Source organism: Solanum lycopersicum, chromosome 2 (assembly GCF_036512215.1).
Source record: "Solanum lycopersicum chromosome 2, SLM_r2.1".
Lineage (NCBI taxonomy): Eukaryota > Viridiplantae > Streptophyta > Magnoliopsida > Solanales > Solanaceae > Solanum > Solanum lycopersicum.
In genome coordinates, this window is record NC_090801.1 from 60970914 (window position 1) to 60989587 (window position 18674).

Genomic DNA, 18674 nt, shown 5'->3' on the forward strand with positions numbered 1-18674 from the left:
ATGAGACATTTTTCTAAATATATCGTGTCAATTCATCCTTCGTTAGAGTCGAAAGTGCTCACCACCAAAACCACCTGCTCAGACCAACGATCAGTTCCAGAAAATGAAAACAAACCCAAATTTGAAGAAACTTAGCCAAAAAAAAAATTGTCAACGATCACCATACATTCATCTCTCCTTCATACCACAGCCCATAATCCTCTAGAACACAATTAACACATAATAAGTAGAATAAATGAATAAATCGATTAAGCCATAACCAAATATGTTGTGTATATTAATGTATAGCGGGTGATTATTATAGAAAAGCATTCATATCCCCTTTCACAATGTATTTAAAATAGTTATTGATCTTGTCTTACAATTTCTCCTTATATTCATATAATAATATACTTTAACGAGAAAATTTTATAAATAGTCATTATAATAAATTTAATTAGACTATTTAGCTATAGTTTGCATATTTACAGGCGATTGCTATAACTTAAGCATAATTTATAGGTAAGCTTATATAATTGTCACGTATAATTATTTGATCAGATGGGCCCCGCAATAAACCGAGTTGTTTGGGCTTTAGTTTAACGGTAAGTGCGAGACGAAAAGGAAGACATAGTTGCAGGAATAGGATCTTTTGATGTTATAATTTAAAATTTAACCTCATTAAGAAAAGTGCTATAAAAATAACTTAAATATTTCGATAATTTGTTAAAAATACTGATAATCATCCTGACTTAAGTAGAAATTTAATTTAAAAAACGCATTCATTCTTCGTAGTTGATCCAAATTTACTCCAACTAGCCTTATAATGTCAATCCAAACAATTTTCAATTGTAGATTCAGTTTAAACTTTCAAAAATTAATACACCAACTTATTTTTTCTTCTGCAAATTAAAATAAAGCTTAATAATAGAAAAAAATTCATAAGACTTCACTATATTACAATTAAGAAGATGAAAAAACTTAAACATACCAATTCAGGAAAAGAAAACAATCAATGGCAATAACTTTTTACTTTAGGTATATAGCCTATAAGAGGTTTAAAAAATATACTTATATTACAAATTTTCTTTTTCTTGCATTTTTATACAACTTAACAAATTTTCTAAAAAATGCTTCTTTATTAGAAATAAGCACCTTTTAATTTCATTGTGTTAGTACGTCAAGTTACGTTGTTCATTATTTATTACTCCCCCACAAAGGAAGATAACTTATTATCATGTGTGTAAATATTGAAATTTTACTATGAGTGATGAGGTCAAGAAAGCATATCATAATCATAAATCTTTTCACCTACTCAACACTTTCTTCTTCTTTTTTTTCAAAAGTAGGCAACCTTTTTAGCTCCAAATCATTTAATTCCAACAACACCCATCTTTATTTTTTTGTGCTACTTGCATTATTTATACCTACATATATAATACCATAACAACATACATATATTTGTTCAAAATAAATTCCAGCATTGAAATTTTATAAACAAACAATAATTAGTTATCAACTCAACAGAATGATAATGTTTATAATTATATTAAAAAATAACACGAAGAATAAACATGAATGCATGAATATCTACGAATAGAAAAATAAAAAGGCTAATTTTGAAATTAATGGAGATAATATCTCATCTTCTAAGATATTCCAACAGAAGACTTTCTTTTATTTTCTGGAAATTTAGACAAGAAAATCTTGTTACTTCGTCACGATCAACATTCCTTGTCATCTTAATTATTGAGATCCTATCTCAAAATAGATATAATTAAATATATGTTTAACTTCTATACACTGATATGATAAAAAAATATTTACGCCATTAAGTTATTTAAAAGGCGCACACACATGATATATCTCTAAATAAGTCAAAATAAATTTGTTTACATTTCATTTTTCAAATATATATATAAAGAGAGAGAAAATTGATCTGGATTTAATTAGGAAAGGGCGGACAAGAAGCTTCAAAATTCATTTAGGAACTAATGGAAAACAATTAAATAGACAAAAAAAAATGATATTCAACGTTATAGTAATACGTGATATTGGCACGGCTCAATTAAATAACGAAGTTCTATATATAAAGAAGTGCGCTTTCTAATTGAACCGCACCAATATCTCGTTAGAAGAATTAAAATAATGTTACCTGCATGATATGGAAGCAAAGATTAGGCAGCAGATTTTAATAAGTTAGCTGAAGGGAAAGTGAAAAGGATGGGAGGATATATAGATAGACAAACAGGAATTTTTGAGGAATTAGAATAAATATAATGGTAGGGAAGTAGTTGGCATATCTTAGTTGTAATCAAGAATATTATGCCTTCTTATATATACATATGGTCCTCCTCTCTCTCTGTATATAAATATAACTTAGACGATACCTCTAGAGCTGTAACTTGATGAGGTCAATCTTTAAAATTTTCTTAGCACGTCGAATTTATTATCTTTGTAAAGGAGTTTAAGTTACGTCAATGTCTAATGATTTACACCATAAAATTAGGTTAAATGTTGTAGACTTGAATAAAGTAACCTATCTTATTTAATATTTAAAATTACAAATTTCATATTTCACAATGATTTTTATCCTTCTTTAAATGACCTGATAACGTAAAAGATGAAATATACAACTTAAACTCTTTTTAAAAAATATGCATTTAAATTTAATATTATTGAAATTTTAGTAATTATTTAAAAGCTCACATAAAAGAATATTAAATTTGTCGAATTTATTGCGTTGGTGTTACAATCACTAGATATATATATATATATTTTTTGCTCGAACTCTTCTATTAACCTAGTAAATTTAAAAGAAACGATGGAGTAGGGGGTGGAGGGGATATGGGAGGAACAGACATTGAATATTGCCAACAACCCAACAAGAAAAAGAAGGTTGGTATATTTACTCTAAAGCTAAGAAGCGATGAAAAAGCTCACTGAAGCAATTCTATAACCTTTTTCCAATTGCATTTATTATACTTAAATAAAATTAGAAAAATGGCATTTCAAGAATCAATACTATGAGTTATGACACCTAATATTTTTAATTTTGAATTTCAAACTTCTAGCTAGCCCACTTTTTGGGTTGTTGTTTACTTTTACGTATTTAATTTTTTATGATAATGATATTAATGACGTATCGATTCAATATTTTAGAAAGAATTATATTTTTATTTAAAGGTAAATCTTATTATAATCTTAAAATTCATAATTAGTGGCAATTTTTTTTGATAAATTTGTTGCTTTATTTTATTTATTTATTTTAGAATACAGTCCAAATTTTGTTATGTTATAAAGTATATATGTATGGCATATTGGAGTCCGGAGCCTAATGGGTATAAAATGTTAACAACAAATATAAAACGGTATATAAATTTTAAATTTAACCAAAACGACAAACTCGCTGGTAGTGCAACAATTTTGCTCGCCGGAAAAAGCAAAATCGCTGCAACACGAGCGATTTGCTAAATTTAATTATTTTTTGATGATTTTTAATAGGCAGCGATTCATCTTAATTTTTTTAAAAATTATTTATTAGAAATTTAAAAATAAAATGCAAATCGCTGCATAGTGTACCAATTTTTTTTAAAATTATTTTTTTTAACTTAAATCGTTGCTGTAAGCAATTTATTCGGAAAAAAAAATTGTTGCCTTTACCACAATTTAAGTTTAAAAAATTGGTACACAAATCCCTGCCTAGGCAGCGATTTGCTTTTAATATTTTTTTTAAAAAAAAATTCTAATAAGTAATTAAAAAAATCTATGATAAATCGGTGCCTAGACAGTGATTTATTAAAGATCATTAAAAAAATTTATTTTGTAAATCGTTGCCATGACAGCGATTTCATTTAATTTTTTTTTAGTAAATCGCTGATGTTACTAGCGATTTACCATTTTGATTAAATTCAAAATTTATATACCATTTTAAAATTTTTATTAACATTTTATATTCATTAAGTTGGGGACTCAGAGGGTCAATTTTTGTAGTAATAGTATTGTTTACAAAGGAAGAATTGAAGAGGTTTAACCTTTTGGAAGAATTTATTAAATGAGGGTTTTCACGTGAAAATTCTGAACAGCATTTTGCCTCTCCTTTCAAAGTATTGAATGCTCAAATATAATGACAAATCCTTTGCTCTGCATATGCATTACTATAGAGATGCTGCCCTCTTTTATTTTGTTAACGCGCTATGTGCATAGTTAAAATTCAAGTTTTAGGCGAGTTCTGTCCGATAAGCTTGGCTTAAAGAACATGAATGAAACTTTTGAATCTATAACCCCACTTTTAACGATCACCTTTGCGGGTGCATTATCCTCTTTTAACTATTTAATATTTGAAATTCATGAATTAAGATTCAAGTTGAGTAGACCATACTTAGCAGCTAAAAACTCTCATTTGAAAGATATTCAGCTCCCAAAGAAGAAATGACTGGTTTCTAGCTATGTTACCGCATCCCCCGCTATATGGTGACGTTGTTAATTATAAGTGCTAATTGACAGGGGCTGAGCTAGGTTTTTGGCCAATATAATCATATATGTATGATTTATTCATGTTGGACGTTCATATTAAAATTGTCCACACAGAAGACTCTAGTCCTGTGGGTGCATGAGGCAGGTTGTTAAGTCCGTGTCTGGGCAATCCTCTAGCTTTTGTGGTTCAATCCATTAGAACCGAAACATTTGAAATTACAAATCCTACGTTGCACGCTTGGACTTACTCCATTAAGATAAATTATGTTGCTATACTAAGCCAAAAAGCATTAGAGAATTCTGAGAAGCAGTTACTCAGCTCTTGGATATTGGAGCAAATATCACCTTTGCAAAGCAAAAGAAGACCATCTCCAAACTTAATTGTACAAGATACATTCTAACCAACATCAGTTGTGATGCAGTGTTGAGGTTACTTGACCCTTAACTAGGAGTCTCGGATTTGAGCCTTAGATGTGGAGAAAATTTTATTGAAAGCCCGTTCATCATTACTCAATTCAGATTTAGTCGAGACTCTAACGTGAACTCCTAATCTAAGGAGGGAAAAAAATAAAACAAGATACATTCTAACAAATCTTGATTGGAATTTGAAAGTGCAAACTAGTCATGTTCTTCAATATCTTCTGTCATCCGTTAAAATACTCAAATACTTAGCTAGCGTTTGGCCATAGATATTCAAATATTTTTGGCAAATATTATTTGGATGAAAATTTGGGTGAAATTTTACCATGTGTTTGGCCATAGAATTTGAGAAACATATTTCATTTTTTAAGAAATATGATTTATACCCATAAGTTTTTAAAACTATCAAACTAACCATAAATTTGTATTACATAGCACAATAGAAATCTCACGTAACAAGATTTATGACTTCCGCAACAAATCAACAAGAATCATTACAGTAAATATTCGTATAGTGAAAAGGTCTTGGTACAAATCATGGTAATGAAAATACAACTAATATAAATTCGGGGAAAAAAAGAGAAGAAAACAAAAGGAAATAAATATTGCAATCATTGAAGAACATATGCTTTCTCATCTGAAAGAGTTCAACCTATTCTTTAATATAATCTTCCCACATTTTATGAACAATCTCTTCTCGATGAGCTTACATTTTCGAATCAGACGATCGAGAAGATGAAGCGATGTTGTTACCCTGAGCCAGTAGTTCGTCACTTTCATCAACAACCATATCATCATTTTCATATTCATTGAATATTCCATCACTACTTTGGTGTTCACGTAAAAAAATTATGCAATACAGCGCAAGCAATTACTATTTTCACTTGCATGTCACATTCATAATTGTTCATGCCTTGTCTTAGTATTCTGAATCTACTTTTCCATGCACCAAAAGTCAACTACATTGCGCAGAGAAGTATGTTTGTAGTTAAATAACTCTTTTCCATTCTTAGGCTCTCTTTCACTTCCTCGGTAGTCATGCAAATGATAGCGCATTCCAATGAATGGAACTAAAAATCCTCTTGTGTTCCGTAGACCAGCATCAACAACGTAATATTTATCTACCAAAATAAAATAAATGCAATTCATGTTTTATTTAGTAGCTAGTTCATTAAGACTAACTGTAATAAAGGAATGTATGAAATCAAAAGAATGCATGTAGAAGAGAGCTAATTGAATTGGTTGGTGTCAATAACTATATTGTTTTTGTAAAATAAAAAGTTAAGGGTAAAAATTGAATTTCTAAAACTTTCCAAATAATGAAATTTGGCCCAAATACTAATTTTTTCTAGAATTTGGGAATTTAGAAAATTTGTCAAAAAAATTTGCCAAATAATAAAAAAGTGTATGAACAAACAAAATTTGCCAAGTTTTTTCCCAAGTTTTACTTGCAAAATTTATGGTCAAACGGGCCCTTAGACATAATAATAATTAATAAATTTGTTGTTTACCCTGTTTTTTGGGTTCAAAATTAGGGTTGACTTGGACTTGTCAACTTGAGTTGATTGATTTAAAGTCTTAAACATTTATTTTAAGCCCTAAGACCCACTAATTTGCCGTTCGACGAGGTAGCTACATATTTATGAATCAAATTAAACTAGCACCTATAATCTAATTAATACGATTTTGAAACAAGTTGATTAAAAAATTTATTCTTTTTTTGGCAATTGTATCTATCTCTACTTATAGTTCACTTTTATTTGTTACATTTTGCTTGTAAAATCAAATTATATGATATTTGACCAACATTTATATATATATATATATGTATCCTTTTTTGGCTATTGTAGCTACTCTCTATTTTGTAGTTCACTTTTATTTGTTATATTTAGCTTGTAAAATCAAATTATATGAAATTTGACCAACATCTAAATATATATATATATATAAAGAATTACAAAACAAAACTTGGCAGGTAATAAAAAGTAACAATAAGTTATTCTAATTTATATAGAATTTATTTGAATTTATACATATTCTTTACTTAGACTTTGTATGTGGGAATTGTAAAACAAACAGGTTAGGTACCACTATTCTTATTGCTTACCAAATAATTAGATTAGAATTACTAGAATATAAGGTGACCAAAACATATCCTACTAGAATTACTAGAATATAAGGTGACCAAAACATATCCTCACTCTAAAGCCAATGAGTCTCAAAACGGCACCGTGTTGACCTTTAAAGACACCGCACGACCTCGTATTATTGATCCGACAAATTCTCACCGAACAGAGTTGGAAGCGAAACAAATACTTGTAAATGGAGTTTCCTTGTGAATCCAAACTTTCTCCAATTCATTAGCAATAAAACCTCTTCAATTTATCCCCTTTAGATACCCAGAAATTGTTCAAAAACCCTCTTCAATTATTCGACTTTCTTCTTTTCTGGTACGTTTTAAAGATACCCTTTTGCGTGAATTGAACTTTTTGATGATTTCTATTGTTCATTACAATGTATATTTGTGTGTAATTTTTTAGGGTTTTCTTGGATTCTGGTGGTGTTTATCTGTCTGAATTTTGCAGGTAGGATCAAAGTTTCAGTCTTGTCATGGCCAAAAGTTCTTTCAAGCTTGAACACCCTTTGGGTAATTGTTTTTCTTTCTAATTCGTTTTTTTTTTTATTGTTTTACTTATACTACAAGAAGTTTCATTGTGTGTATGGGTTCTTGTTTATGTGTCTTTCTTGAAGTTTCTTGGATGATCATAGTTTAATTATTTGTTGTTTCGACCATGCTGAAAAAATCCTACCCTTCCTAGAACCCCACTTTGTGAGATTACACCGGCAATCTAGTTGTCATGCTGAAAAACTTGATTGGGTATTGGGATCATTCCTGGGATATGTTGTCGGGTTTCTTGATATTGATACGCACTTGCCCTCTTGCATTCAAGTTGTTCGATGTTGTTAATTCTTCTGGTGATGTTTTTAGGTTTCTAAACTTGTTTGATTCTTTATATGGTGAGGCAACCATTGAGACATGAACTTTTTGGGGTGCATATATGAACTGTTTGAAGGTGCATATACGAGGTTTATCTCCCTTCATTGACATTTATACTTTCTAGTGCTTGAAGCTTGTTTTATACTTTCTAGTGCTTGAAGCTTGTATTTTTACAGTTTAATGACCTTCTCTGGGAAAAATCTCATACTTGAAGCTATTATCCTGTTATATTGGTCTATGTCATGTTTTTATTCTATCTGAGTATGGCGATATCTGGTTTGAGAATTTTGGGTTGGAAAATTATCCTTTGAGTGTTCCCTGTGGCTTGAGTCTCCAAAAAAAGTTATTCAGCATGCTCTCTTGGAACAAGCTTATTTTACATTTATGCTATTGTCATGTTAGAGTTAGCATTATTGGCTTCATTACTTTATAAATACGAAAAATGTGCTATTCTTTTGCTGAGATTTGACTTATTGGTCAAAAAAAGTTATGTATTCTTTTGAATTATAAGTTTATGTGCTCGAAGGTTATTTTTCAACTTTTCCAGATTTCTCCCGAGTGTATCCCCATTTCTTGCAAATATCAAACAAAAAAGCAAGTATTTTGTGGTGTAAATTCTGATGATTCCAAAATTTGGTTTTGGTTATAGAGAGGAGGCAGTCAGAATCTTCTCGCATCCGAGAGAAGTATCCTGATCGAATTCCGGTATGATCTTTGTTATCCCAAGAAATTCTTGGCATTAAGTCACACGTAGTACTCTTTGTAGCTTCTCTCTGACATTCATGTTTCCTATTTTAGGTGATTGTTGAGAAGGCAGAGAAGAGTGATGTCCCTGACATCGATAAAAAGAAGTAAGTTGCTACTTTTCTCTTTTACTTTATTTATGCCTTAGATGTTCACTTTTTAGAATCAAGTGCTTTTCTGAGCTTTTATCCTAAGGTAATTAAATCCACAAAATCCAGTTATATTTATTGTGTTTTGGCATGTGATGTAGGTGTTGCATCATTTTGATCAACTCTTTGGTTTTTTGAAAACTGGAATATGCATGTTTTTGCTGTCTTGTTTGTCATAATTAGTCTGAGATAAGGATTTTTATCATGGGAATTCGGTGGTGGTTATACTTTATGAATGCTGCAATCTTCTCAAGATATCTTGATATTCTTCTTTCTTACCAATTTATCAGATGGGGGGAACTGTTTTTAATACCAATAACCATTAGGAGAATCGGCCACATGGGTTGGTTGGAGATGCTATGCTTTCTTGATAAATTGAAAATACAGAATTCAACTAAGGTGTTGTCCTTACTTGAGGTTCTTGTAACTAAATGATTGTATGCATGTCCTCACTTTCTTTCCATGTAGAAATGGAATTGTGTGTGGAAATTGCTGGCGAGAATGTCAAGTGTTCGTTAGTGGTCAAGGTGTTGATAGCATCCAACACTGTTGTTGTCTTTTATGGATCTAACACATGAGGATATAAGTTTGAATTGCTGTAGCTGCTCTAGTAATTCTCAATTGTCTTAACTTGTGATGCAGATACCTTGTCCCAGCTGATTTGACTGTTGGTCAATTTGTTTATGTGGTGCGGAAGAGGATCAAGCTCGGTGCTTCAAAGGCCATCTTTGTCTTTGTCAAGAACACTTTGCCTCCAACAGGTAAGCAGAGAGATGGTGTTATTTCATTTACTGGTTAGGATTGTTGTATAATTACATCTTCTTTCTTTTCAGCTTCTCTGATGTCTGCAATTTATGAGGAAAATAAAGATGAAGATGGATTTCTCTACATGACATACAGTGGAGAAAACACATTTGGGTTCGTTGAGCTTGGAAATTAATATCTCAAATGTAAATCTGACATTTCCTTGATCTCATCATGAACAGTTAACTGTAGTTGTTGGTTTGCATTCCACATAAAATCAAATTTATATTCCTCTTTGGAATATCCTTATAACTTACAGATGTTCAACTCTTGATCTCTTATCTTATAGTGCCTTTCGTTTAAATCAAGTTGATCTTTCTATAAGTAATACTTACTTTTCCTTTTACTGCATCGTTTGACTCTTCAGTAATCGCTTGTACTTGCTGTTGATTTGGAAGAAAAGCCCATAGTTTGAGTTTGGTGTTTGCCAGAAATTATAACCTTGCCCTTATAGCTAAGATCAAATCTTGCTAGCAATTAACTGATGTTTTGTTTCTTTTAAATCATGTAAAGAACACCAAACCTTAGCACCCAAGGGCATGGTCTAGTGTTCAATGTAGTGAGTAGAGAATGATGGGGTCTCAGGTTTTGTTCTCAGCAGAGACGAAAACAATTATGTGATCCCTGTGGAATTATGATCAATATATTTGTCCTTCGCACAACTGTATATGTCCCAAGTATTTTATATTCTTTGCTTACATCTCTTGGTTTTGAGATGTATGCTCTGACAATATTTGTACTAGTGTACTTTGATATCTAATACTATTAGAGAGAGAACAATTGTAATTACCTTATTAGTAATCTGATTGCATACATATTCTTTACACCATGACCTTAAACTCACCCGGAAACAAACTACTACCAGGAAGCATAACAACGCATAAATAGACATGTTTGATCTGAAATCCTCTTACAGAAGGCAAGATAAAGATTAGATAATCCTTGATCCTCCTCATTTCATGAAATGGAGGGATGCTTCTTCTGGGATTTGCTCCTAACCCATTTGATCAACATGGAAGGACCATTTTTCACTTTCTGTGCACCAGCCACTGCCACAGCTTTGACTTTGCCAATTCCTGATGAAGATGAACTAGTGGCTTTCTTGTTGTTTTCACTGTCTTTGTTGCTTTTATAATAGCTGTCATCTTCATCCATGGCACCTATCCCTCCTGCACCCCATTGATCTGCCCAACTTGGTCCATCACTAGCCATAAATCCTGTCAACAACACAATATAAGATGATTTTGTAAAGAATAAAAGAGAAAACAGAGAAGGGGCTGGGGATTTTACTTTATTACTGCTTGTAAGTGGTAGAACTAATAAGAGGAGCGCCCAAGGATAAGTCTCTTAAACCTGTGTGTTCCTTTTATAGAAGACTTGCTAGCGAACTCACAAGGTTACTTTCTCTTGAAGCAAACATTATTTATTCTTCTTTGGAGAAAAGGTTCTCTATTATCACCTACTTAGCTATATTGTGAATGGTTGTGTATAAAAGTAGAAATTAGTGGATGAAGTGGAAGGATTTAGTTAACCAAAAGTAAGAGTGATGGTTTGTCTTTTCCTCATATGATAAAGCACTTGCTACAAAATTGTTGTCCTCTCCCCCAACCCCACTACCACTCATGCTTGCTTCCTCATCTAAGTTTTGGATTGAAGTAGTGTTAAAACACAAGTCATAGTATATGTGAACTAGATAGTGTGTAAAATTCTCCCACTGAATAACCTTTTTAAAAGAACTTACACAACTCAATTTTCTATAAGAAAAAGCAACAAGAGTGCCTAAGATTTTCTTGGATTTGAAATGTCTTTGCGACAATTCTGGATTAAGTTACAGGATAGAATCACAAGTCTGTTATAATGGAAATTCTCAAAATTTATTCCTTCACTTGTTCTGGTTTTGCAAGATAGGTCCCAATGTACAAAAAAGTTAAACCATGAGTTCCCATTTTATCATACCATTGATTTGAGAGACAGAGAAAAGAGACGTATAGTAAAAATTCGTTGACATAAAATTGATGTCAAAATGATTGAATACACCTGTTTTGACCTCTTAAATCATTAGTGGTTGTTGCTAATTATTGAAATATATACACAAGTCAAAATATCTTTGCTTTGTCGGAATAAAAAAGAAGAGGATGTCTTTGCTTTGAGCAACAACTATTATATGTTAAAACCCCACAGTTACATGACATTGCAAAACTCGCAACCCATCAACAATATTTGCAGGCCTTTTGCTCCCACGCCATAGTACGTACTCTTCTATATGATGATAAAAAAAATGCAGCTTTTTAAACCTAAAATGATCACCTTCGATTCAATAACTCTGTATCAATGCGATAAATTCAACGATTCGATTTTGAGAGACTCAGTTGAATGACCACTATGAGAATTGATAATCCAAGAACAATAGTATAGGAGATTCAAAGTTAGATACTCCTTAATATCTACAAACTATACTAGAAATTAGCAAGTAATAGAAAGAAAGAAAAAAAACAGAGTAGTTGATCGAATCACATCAAATGTTAAAAGAATTACTAGTATTAAGACAGTCACTTAGTTCTCCTAGTAGACTTGGATTTCTTCATTTTCCTATTTTTCACATCAAAACTACTCCAACTATATCCACCAGGTATTGCAAATGGCTCTGCCTGTTGTGCTCCATTGCAGCTCTCCTGTGGCAGCTTGCTAGTTGAACACGACCGGCTATTGCTCCTCGACAGCCACGAAGATGACGATGAAGACAATGATGAAGGAAGGGAATAATAATTGTTTCCTGAACTTTCATCCTCAGTATCACCACCATGAAGGAGGTGCCTTGGACTTGAAAATGGAGTGTAGAACTGTTCAATGGGTTGTAACTCTACAAACTTTGTGAATGTGATTACTACCCTCACTGTAGGGACCACTGGTATTGCCAACTGTCAATCAGTAATATAAATTATAATTAAATTGGGTCCCAGGAAGGTTCTTTGCGTTGAACACTAAACAAAAAAAAAAAGTGTGACAAGGAGCTGAAGCAAAACAGACACTTGGGCATGAAAAGAAGAAATAAAGAGGGAAAAAACACAAACACAATATCAAAGCTTTCATCAGAAGAAATGAGAATCTCGTGGGACCTCTGAATTTCGAATGTGAAAAATCAATTTTACCCCTTACCTTGACTGGAAATGTCCCCGGAGGGAACTTGGTGGTTAACAGCTCTCTCATTCGTCTAACGGCTTTCACTTTGTTCGCTAATATGTCAAGTAACGGCAGCAACTCTTCCGTCTTCAACGGGAATTCCTCTGTTAACCAAACGGACGGTTTAAGGCTCTTCACATATTCCTTCTCCTTCGTATTTGGCGGTGGTGCAACCGGTATCGCCGCCGCTCTCCGCCGTGGTTCCGGAATAATGTCAACGCTTCTTCGAGAAACGGTAACGTAATCCCTTTCCTCTCGAGTGAAACTGCTGTGACGTCTTTGTTTGTTACTATCTCCGACGGAGGTAGCGGCGGTTGAGACGCTAAACCGTGGATTCTCTGCGACGAGGAAACCGTCTTCGGAATCCTCTTCTAATTCTAAGTCTAATGGCAGAATTTGTTCGCTTTCAGCTGCGGAAATTTTTCGCGATCGGAAGCTGAAAACAACATTATTCACATCATAAACCCTGGCTTTCCATTCTCCGACGTTCTCTGTTTTGTCTTGCCCTCTCCAATTTGTTCGGCCAACTAGTGTTGATTTCGTCACGTCCATCCCAGGACGATACACACTTGTTTGATTACAGAAACTCGCAACGTCGGAATCGCTCAAAGGAGAACCAGCATTCTCAAAAGCATCATACATTTTACGGTCATCGTGGTTCAAAACTAGCAATGAACCAGCCGGAATATCAGACTTCCGGTCACCATCACCGAGAAAGAGAAAACTCTGATTAGCTCGCTGAACTTTCAAGCCGTCATAACCGGCTAAAGATGTATCTGCTCGAAGATTACCATCGCGTTTCCAGATCTTGTACGTATCAGAAGGCGCAATTTTTCCAACGAAGGGAACAATCGAACTTTCGAAATGGAAAGAAATTTCCATGTAGAAGTCACGCATTCTGCGGAGAACAGCAACCAGTCGAGGTAGACGGCGGCGCCACTTGTACCAAGCACCTAAATGATGATGCTGTACCAAAATTGAAACGACATCGGAGCATCTCCGCATAATAGCTTCCTGTAAAGCATTCCAACCAGCAGCATTCTGAAGCGAAATGTCAGCACCGGCAACGGCTAGTGTCCGAGCAGCATACACGTCATTCAAACGGACGGCGAGGTGTAGTGGCGTTTCACGCTTAGGGTTGTCACGGCGGTCAAGTACGGCGGTGATTTTTTCAGCGATTCGTTCCTGAGCAAGCGAGTCGGCCTCAGTTTGTATCCGAGTTGGATCTGCGGGTCGAGGAAGAGAAGCGACGAGTCTGCTTAGAGTAGAATGATCTCCTAAAACGACGGCGTAATGTACAGGGCTATGAGCGTAATCTCCTGGTTTAATCGTGGTGGCCGGTGAAGTTGCCGCCGGTGTGGACATTTCACATGAAAATGAGAATTGGGGAAAGCAGAATTTGTCAGGGGTAAGTAAATAAAGGAAAGAATGGAGTATGATTCTGGAATGGAATGTTATTGAAGAACGAGAAAGGTAAGGGCAAAGTAGTCCTTTTCTGTATGGGCTTCATTAGTACATTTCTTCAGAGAAAGGGGAAGTAAAGAGGACGACTCAAATAGTGTGATCCATAACTTTTTCAAAATTTGAACAATAAAACGTTTTAAAATTAAATTCATACTACTATTTTTTCGAAAAAAATATGCACCTATTAATAATAGTAATTAATTTTCTTAAGTAAAAAAAAGGGAGATAATATTCTAATGTAAAGGGTAATTTAGTCTTTCCACAAAAGTGTAGTACGCCAAGTACTGTTAGGCGAATAGGCGCGACTTTCGTGGATACTTTATTTATCTGAATTACGGGGATGCGATTGATATGAATATTTTATTCAGGTTTTTGTGAAGCTTTTACAGTTTCTCTGCTGGTTCTTTTTTGTCCTTCACTCCAGTTTCTTCTTATTTTGGAAATATTGAAGTAGTATCACATAATTAAAAAAAACTATAAATTCTAATTACTAATAGATAGAAACAGAGATTTTAACCCTTAATTAAGTGTGAATTAAGATTTCCTGTGAAGGGAATTTATAAGAACTATTTAGTTTGGCTAACTGCAATTTTCAAGTTAATTTCCTTTTCAGTGTAATAAATACTTTTACTTATTAACACCAAACTCAAAATGTCTTTGTTCAACTGTTAAACATAAGGTAAGCTAACACACAATTCCCCTTCTAAATGGAAGGAAAAAGAGCACATCAAAGGTTTAATTTAATGTATCGTAAGGGTCCTCGCTCCTCAATCAATGACAAATCCAATTATGATTTTGCGAGTTCAATAGAACTACTACATTTATATGTAGTCTAGGTAAGGCTATAATTTAATCACAAAACCCACAACATACAACACATTAAAATTGGTTAAGTTTACTTTATTTGATATTTTATCAAAATTAATTAAAAAGAGACAATTATATAGTATGACAAAAATTAATAATATAAATTAAAAATAGTAGCTACCATTTAATTTATTTGTATTCCATAGCAAATTGTTTGTCAGTCCTTCTCTCCCTCATATTCTTGCTAGCCACTCTCCCTCTCTCGCTCGCTTCGAGTCGCTCGTCTCTCTCGCTTTTATACAATAAAATTGTATAAGTCGTGTTTCTAATTGTATAAAGCAAGAGAAAATTGTATATACATATGCAAATACATTTATTTTTATCTTATACACTTATAATTATACAATAAAAGTACTCTCCTGCTCAAGTCTCTTTTGTATTTCTCTCTTTCTTATTTTATACAAACTCAAATTGACACTTTTAATTATACAATTTGTTTTATATAATTTTCTGTCCAAGTCTCTTTCTCATTTTATATACTTTGTTTTATACAATTTGCTTCAATTATAAATGTATAACGAATGATACATATATATATTTACGATGGAACATAATTATACAAACTTTACTATAGCATATGAATATAAAAAAATCAAAAGGATGGTGCAATAATTGAAGTTAATAGAGAAAAATTGAAAAGGGACCTAAGAGTTGACTGGTCGGTGTAGGACATAGTGGGGTTTGTTGTGTCTATAACAGAAAGAAACAAACTTTATTCAAGGGAATTATAAAAGAATGTATCGCAAATATAGATATAATTTCTTCACCCTTAATGTTACGTATAGTAAAATCAAATTAATCGAAAAGAATTGAACAAAGGGGTGTCTGGGTCAAGCAAGACAAAAATCTAAACTGGATTTCCAAATCACAAGACAGTTGCCAAATTTCCTTTGATTGAACACATAAAGCAGTTAACATTGGTTTCTGAGCAAATCCCATGGATTTGTGTGCATTTCCATTTTTACAACTAAGATTTCTTTTTTGACTACAATACATTTTCTTCCTTTTAAAAAATAAAGAACTCGACCATGGTGTCCGTGTTACTTTAATTTTACCGTTACTATGGAATAAAAAGAAGTGAAGTTCACAAAAGAAATAATATAAACACTATGAACATATATATATAATTTAACAAATTATACACAGCATGTTATTTACTAAGTTATCGCACAATGTTATGTTATATGTTGAAACATTACATGGTGTAAAGTACTATACAAAGTTGATATACATATATTAAGAAGTTAGACATGAAACATAACATGATGGTGTAAAGTGTTATACATATTGATTGATTGATTATAACAGCAACATAATTAATGATTTGAAACTTTTCACTAGATTGGGCTACTAATAACCTTTAAGAAAAGTGTAACCAACTGCGCTAAAATATGTTTAATAAAATATATTTTTAATTTTTAGAATTTTTTTTAAAAAAATATCAGGTCAATGAAATTCAACGAATAAGAAGCAAATAGCGTGATTGGGTGCTTATCATATTTGAAAGTAGGAACTCATTTTAGTTTTTCTATTTTTTTTAAAATTTCTCACTCAATATTTGATATCTACATTGAAGTTTGACTAAATTTAAATTCGCGCTCAATGCCTCCACGTTAGGTGAATCCATATCTAGGCAAGACATTTGAATTTCACTAATAACTAGTAATGATGGGTTCTCTAGCATATTTCACATTTATTAGCATCTAAATATTGGTATTTAGGAAAAGCATTCTTTGTCCTTTTCTTTAAATTGTTTGGCAAAAGGGAAACAAAAGTTCATAAAATCTGATTTCGTCCATTGCTTTCAATTTTGAAGAAGTTGAAATTTTATTTGTATCGTAATTAATCGATATAACGATATACTTTTATGGATATAGCTTTGATCCAATCACCTTTTGACTCATATTAAAAGTAGTCATGAGTTATATGTACGAATGGGGCAAGGAGTAAGCATCCCTTTCATAGTATTCCCAAAAAAAATATTTTTTAAAGTTAATATATACTAAAGTCTTAGGTAATTTAATTTGCTACTTCTGTATAGAAATTGTCAAAAAGATATCAAATTCATGTTGGTTTTTGTTAATAGAGGTCGAGTTTGTCAATTCAATCTACTAATATAAGGTATATTATCAATTTTGAAATGTTGAAATTATTTTACCAAGCATCTTGTTTCACTATATTTTAGTACATCGACTTTTAAAATGTGATTTATTACCATTTTATATGTGTGTTTTTTTGAGGAGAGAGGAATTGTTTAGGTGATAAGCATTCTTCATCTTTGATTCTAATATCGTAGATTTATTACTTAGTTGTGCAATTGGAATAACTGTTGCATTTTATTTTTCCTCATAAGTTGATCTATTCATTGTTGCTCCTCCAATGCTTATAAATTAAGCACATTGTTTTAATTTTTTTTTGTCTTATTTATTTTTAGTATATTCAGAAAAGATATTTATTTTTTATTGATAATTTTTCAATTTCAACTTTCTTCATGCCATGTTTAAAACAAGCTTAAGGTACATTTTGATATATTATACATTTAGTTTAAAATTACAAGATTCAAAAGTCTTGTTTAACTTTAATCAATTTTGCGTCAAACAAAATCTTGAGTGTAAATAAAATAGATATTTCGAATGAACCATCGTACAAGCGTTTGTAGTCCAACGGTTAGGATAATTGCCTTCCAAGCAATAGATCCGGGTTCGACTCCCGGCAGACGCACTGTTTTATTTTTTTATACTAAACTTTGGTTTTTGTTTATACCAAGTAAAAGAGGAGATAAATATGGACTTAAACCATTCTTAACAATATGTAATTGTCATACCAAATACACACTTTAACTTACGTTTAGTAATGATTATCGATTTATTGAGTTCATGAATAAAATATTTTTCTGAGATAATTTGATTATAACCTTATAATCATGGACTCTATTGATATTGTTACATTTCATAACAAGTCTTTTGATGATCGATAAATACATATATATACCTTTCATAAAAAAAAAAAAAAAGTCCCTAAGGTCCCCTATTTTCTCCTTCTCCTGAAAAATGTTCATGTTTTGCGCAAGTTGACATAAAAAAAAGATAAATTTTTGCTATAAAAATTAATTGATAACTTGATAAAATAATAACTAAGTTACATATTAATTATCATATACTATTTAAATCCTGCATTCTTATTTAATTAATTTTTTTCTATTTTATATCAGATTTGCTATATTTTTCTGTAATTCAGAAACTTGCCTTACTTAATCTCTTTCGAGATAAAGGTTCTTACAGAATCAATATATAAGTGAAGTTTTCATTAATTATACATGAATCTCGAAGGGGTATATATATAATTATTATAATGTGCCATCCCTTTCAATTCGAAAGATGAAATATATTAGCTATAGCTTAATAATTTGTTGAAATTCAATGTTTGAAAACATGAGGACAAATCTTAATAATTGTCTAATTAGACACATGACAACGACACGGTTGGTGCTAAATTGAATACTCATGATTATCAAAACTATTTAACTTTATTCTTCTCACTTTAATTTAACCTTAATAAAGGACTCTTATAACTAGCTTCAAAAATAGCTAGCG

The 18674-nt window shown here is 32.0% G+C and overlaps 2 protein-coding genes and 3 non-coding genes across 6 annotated transcripts; 2 read left to right on the top strand and 3 right to left on the bottom strand.

Moving 5' to 3' along the window:
* Positions 1-2025: 2025 nt before the first annotated feature.
* Positions 2026-2111, bottom strand: MIR171b (microRNA MIR171b). The gene has a single exon (NR_107993.1). It is a non-coding gene; the product is annotated as a microRNA MIR171b (primary transcript).
* A 4872-nt stretch (positions 2112-6983) lies between these two features.
* LOC101251945 (autophagy-related protein 8C) lies at positions 6984-9894 on the top strand. Of its 2 annotated transcripts, none has more exons than XM_010318288.4 (6): positions 6984-7325; positions 7461-7522; positions 8523-8578; positions 8672-8724; positions 9409-9527; positions 9600-9894. In XM_010318288.4, exons 2-6 carry the CDS (start codon positions 7486-7488, stop codon positions 9704-9706), a joined length of 372 nt encoding a protein of 123 aa, XP_010316590.1. In that variant the 5' UTR covers positions 6984-7325; positions 7461-7485; the 3' UTR covers positions 9707-9894. The 2 variants fall into 2 exon arrangements, with proteins under 2 accessions (XP_010316590.1, XP_010316591.1); XM_010318289.4 differs by having other exon boundaries at positions 7080-7325; positions 7416-7522.
* Positions 9895-10335: 441 nt separating this feature from the next.
* LOC101252247 (uncharacterized) lies at positions 10336-11341 on the bottom strand. The gene is made up of 2 exons (XR_182478.5): positions 10861-11341; positions 10336-10787 (listed from the first exon to the last, which is right to left on the bottom strand). It is a non-coding gene; the product is annotated as an uncharacterized protein (transcript).
* Positions 11342-11924: 583 nt separating this feature from the next.
* On the bottom strand, positions 11925-14587 carry LOC101251642 (uncharacterized). Its single transcript, XM_004232659.5, has 2 exons — positions 12727-14587; positions 11925-12488 (listed from the first exon to the last, which is right to left on the bottom strand). Exons 1-2 carry the CDS (start codon positions 14113-14115, stop codon positions 12120-12122), a joined length of 1758 nt encoding a protein of 585 aa, XP_004232707.1. The 5' UTR covers positions 14116-14587; the 3' UTR covers positions 11925-12119.
* A 3143-nt stretch (positions 14588-17730) lies between these two features.
* On the top strand, positions 17731-17802 carry TRNAG-UCC (transfer RNA glycine (anticodon UCC)). Its single transcript has one exon. It is a non-coding gene; the product is annotated as a tRNA-Gly (tRNA).
* The last annotated feature ends 872 nt before the right edge of the window (positions 17803-18674 follow it).

Coding starts and splice junctions, on each gene's coding strand:
- LOC101251945 (XM_010318288.4), top strand. CDS start 7,486: ATGGCCAAAAGTTCTTTCAAGCTTGAACACCCTTTGG. Junction 8,725..9,408: donor CCTGACATCGATAAAAAGAA/GTAAGTTGCTAC, acceptor CTTGTGATGCAG/ATACCTTGTCCCAGCTGATT. Junction 9,528..9,599: donor GAACACTTTGCCTCCAACAG/GTAAGCAGAGAG, acceptor CTTTCTTTTCAG/CTTCTCTGATGTCTGCAATT.
- LOC101251642 (XM_004232659.5), bottom strand. CDS start 14,115: ATGTCCACACCGGCGGCAACTTCACCGGCCACCACGATTAAACCAGGA. Junction 12,489..12,726: donor CGGGGACATTTCCAGTCAAG/GTAAGGGGTAAA, acceptor ACTGATTGACAG/TTGGCAATACCAGTGGTCCC.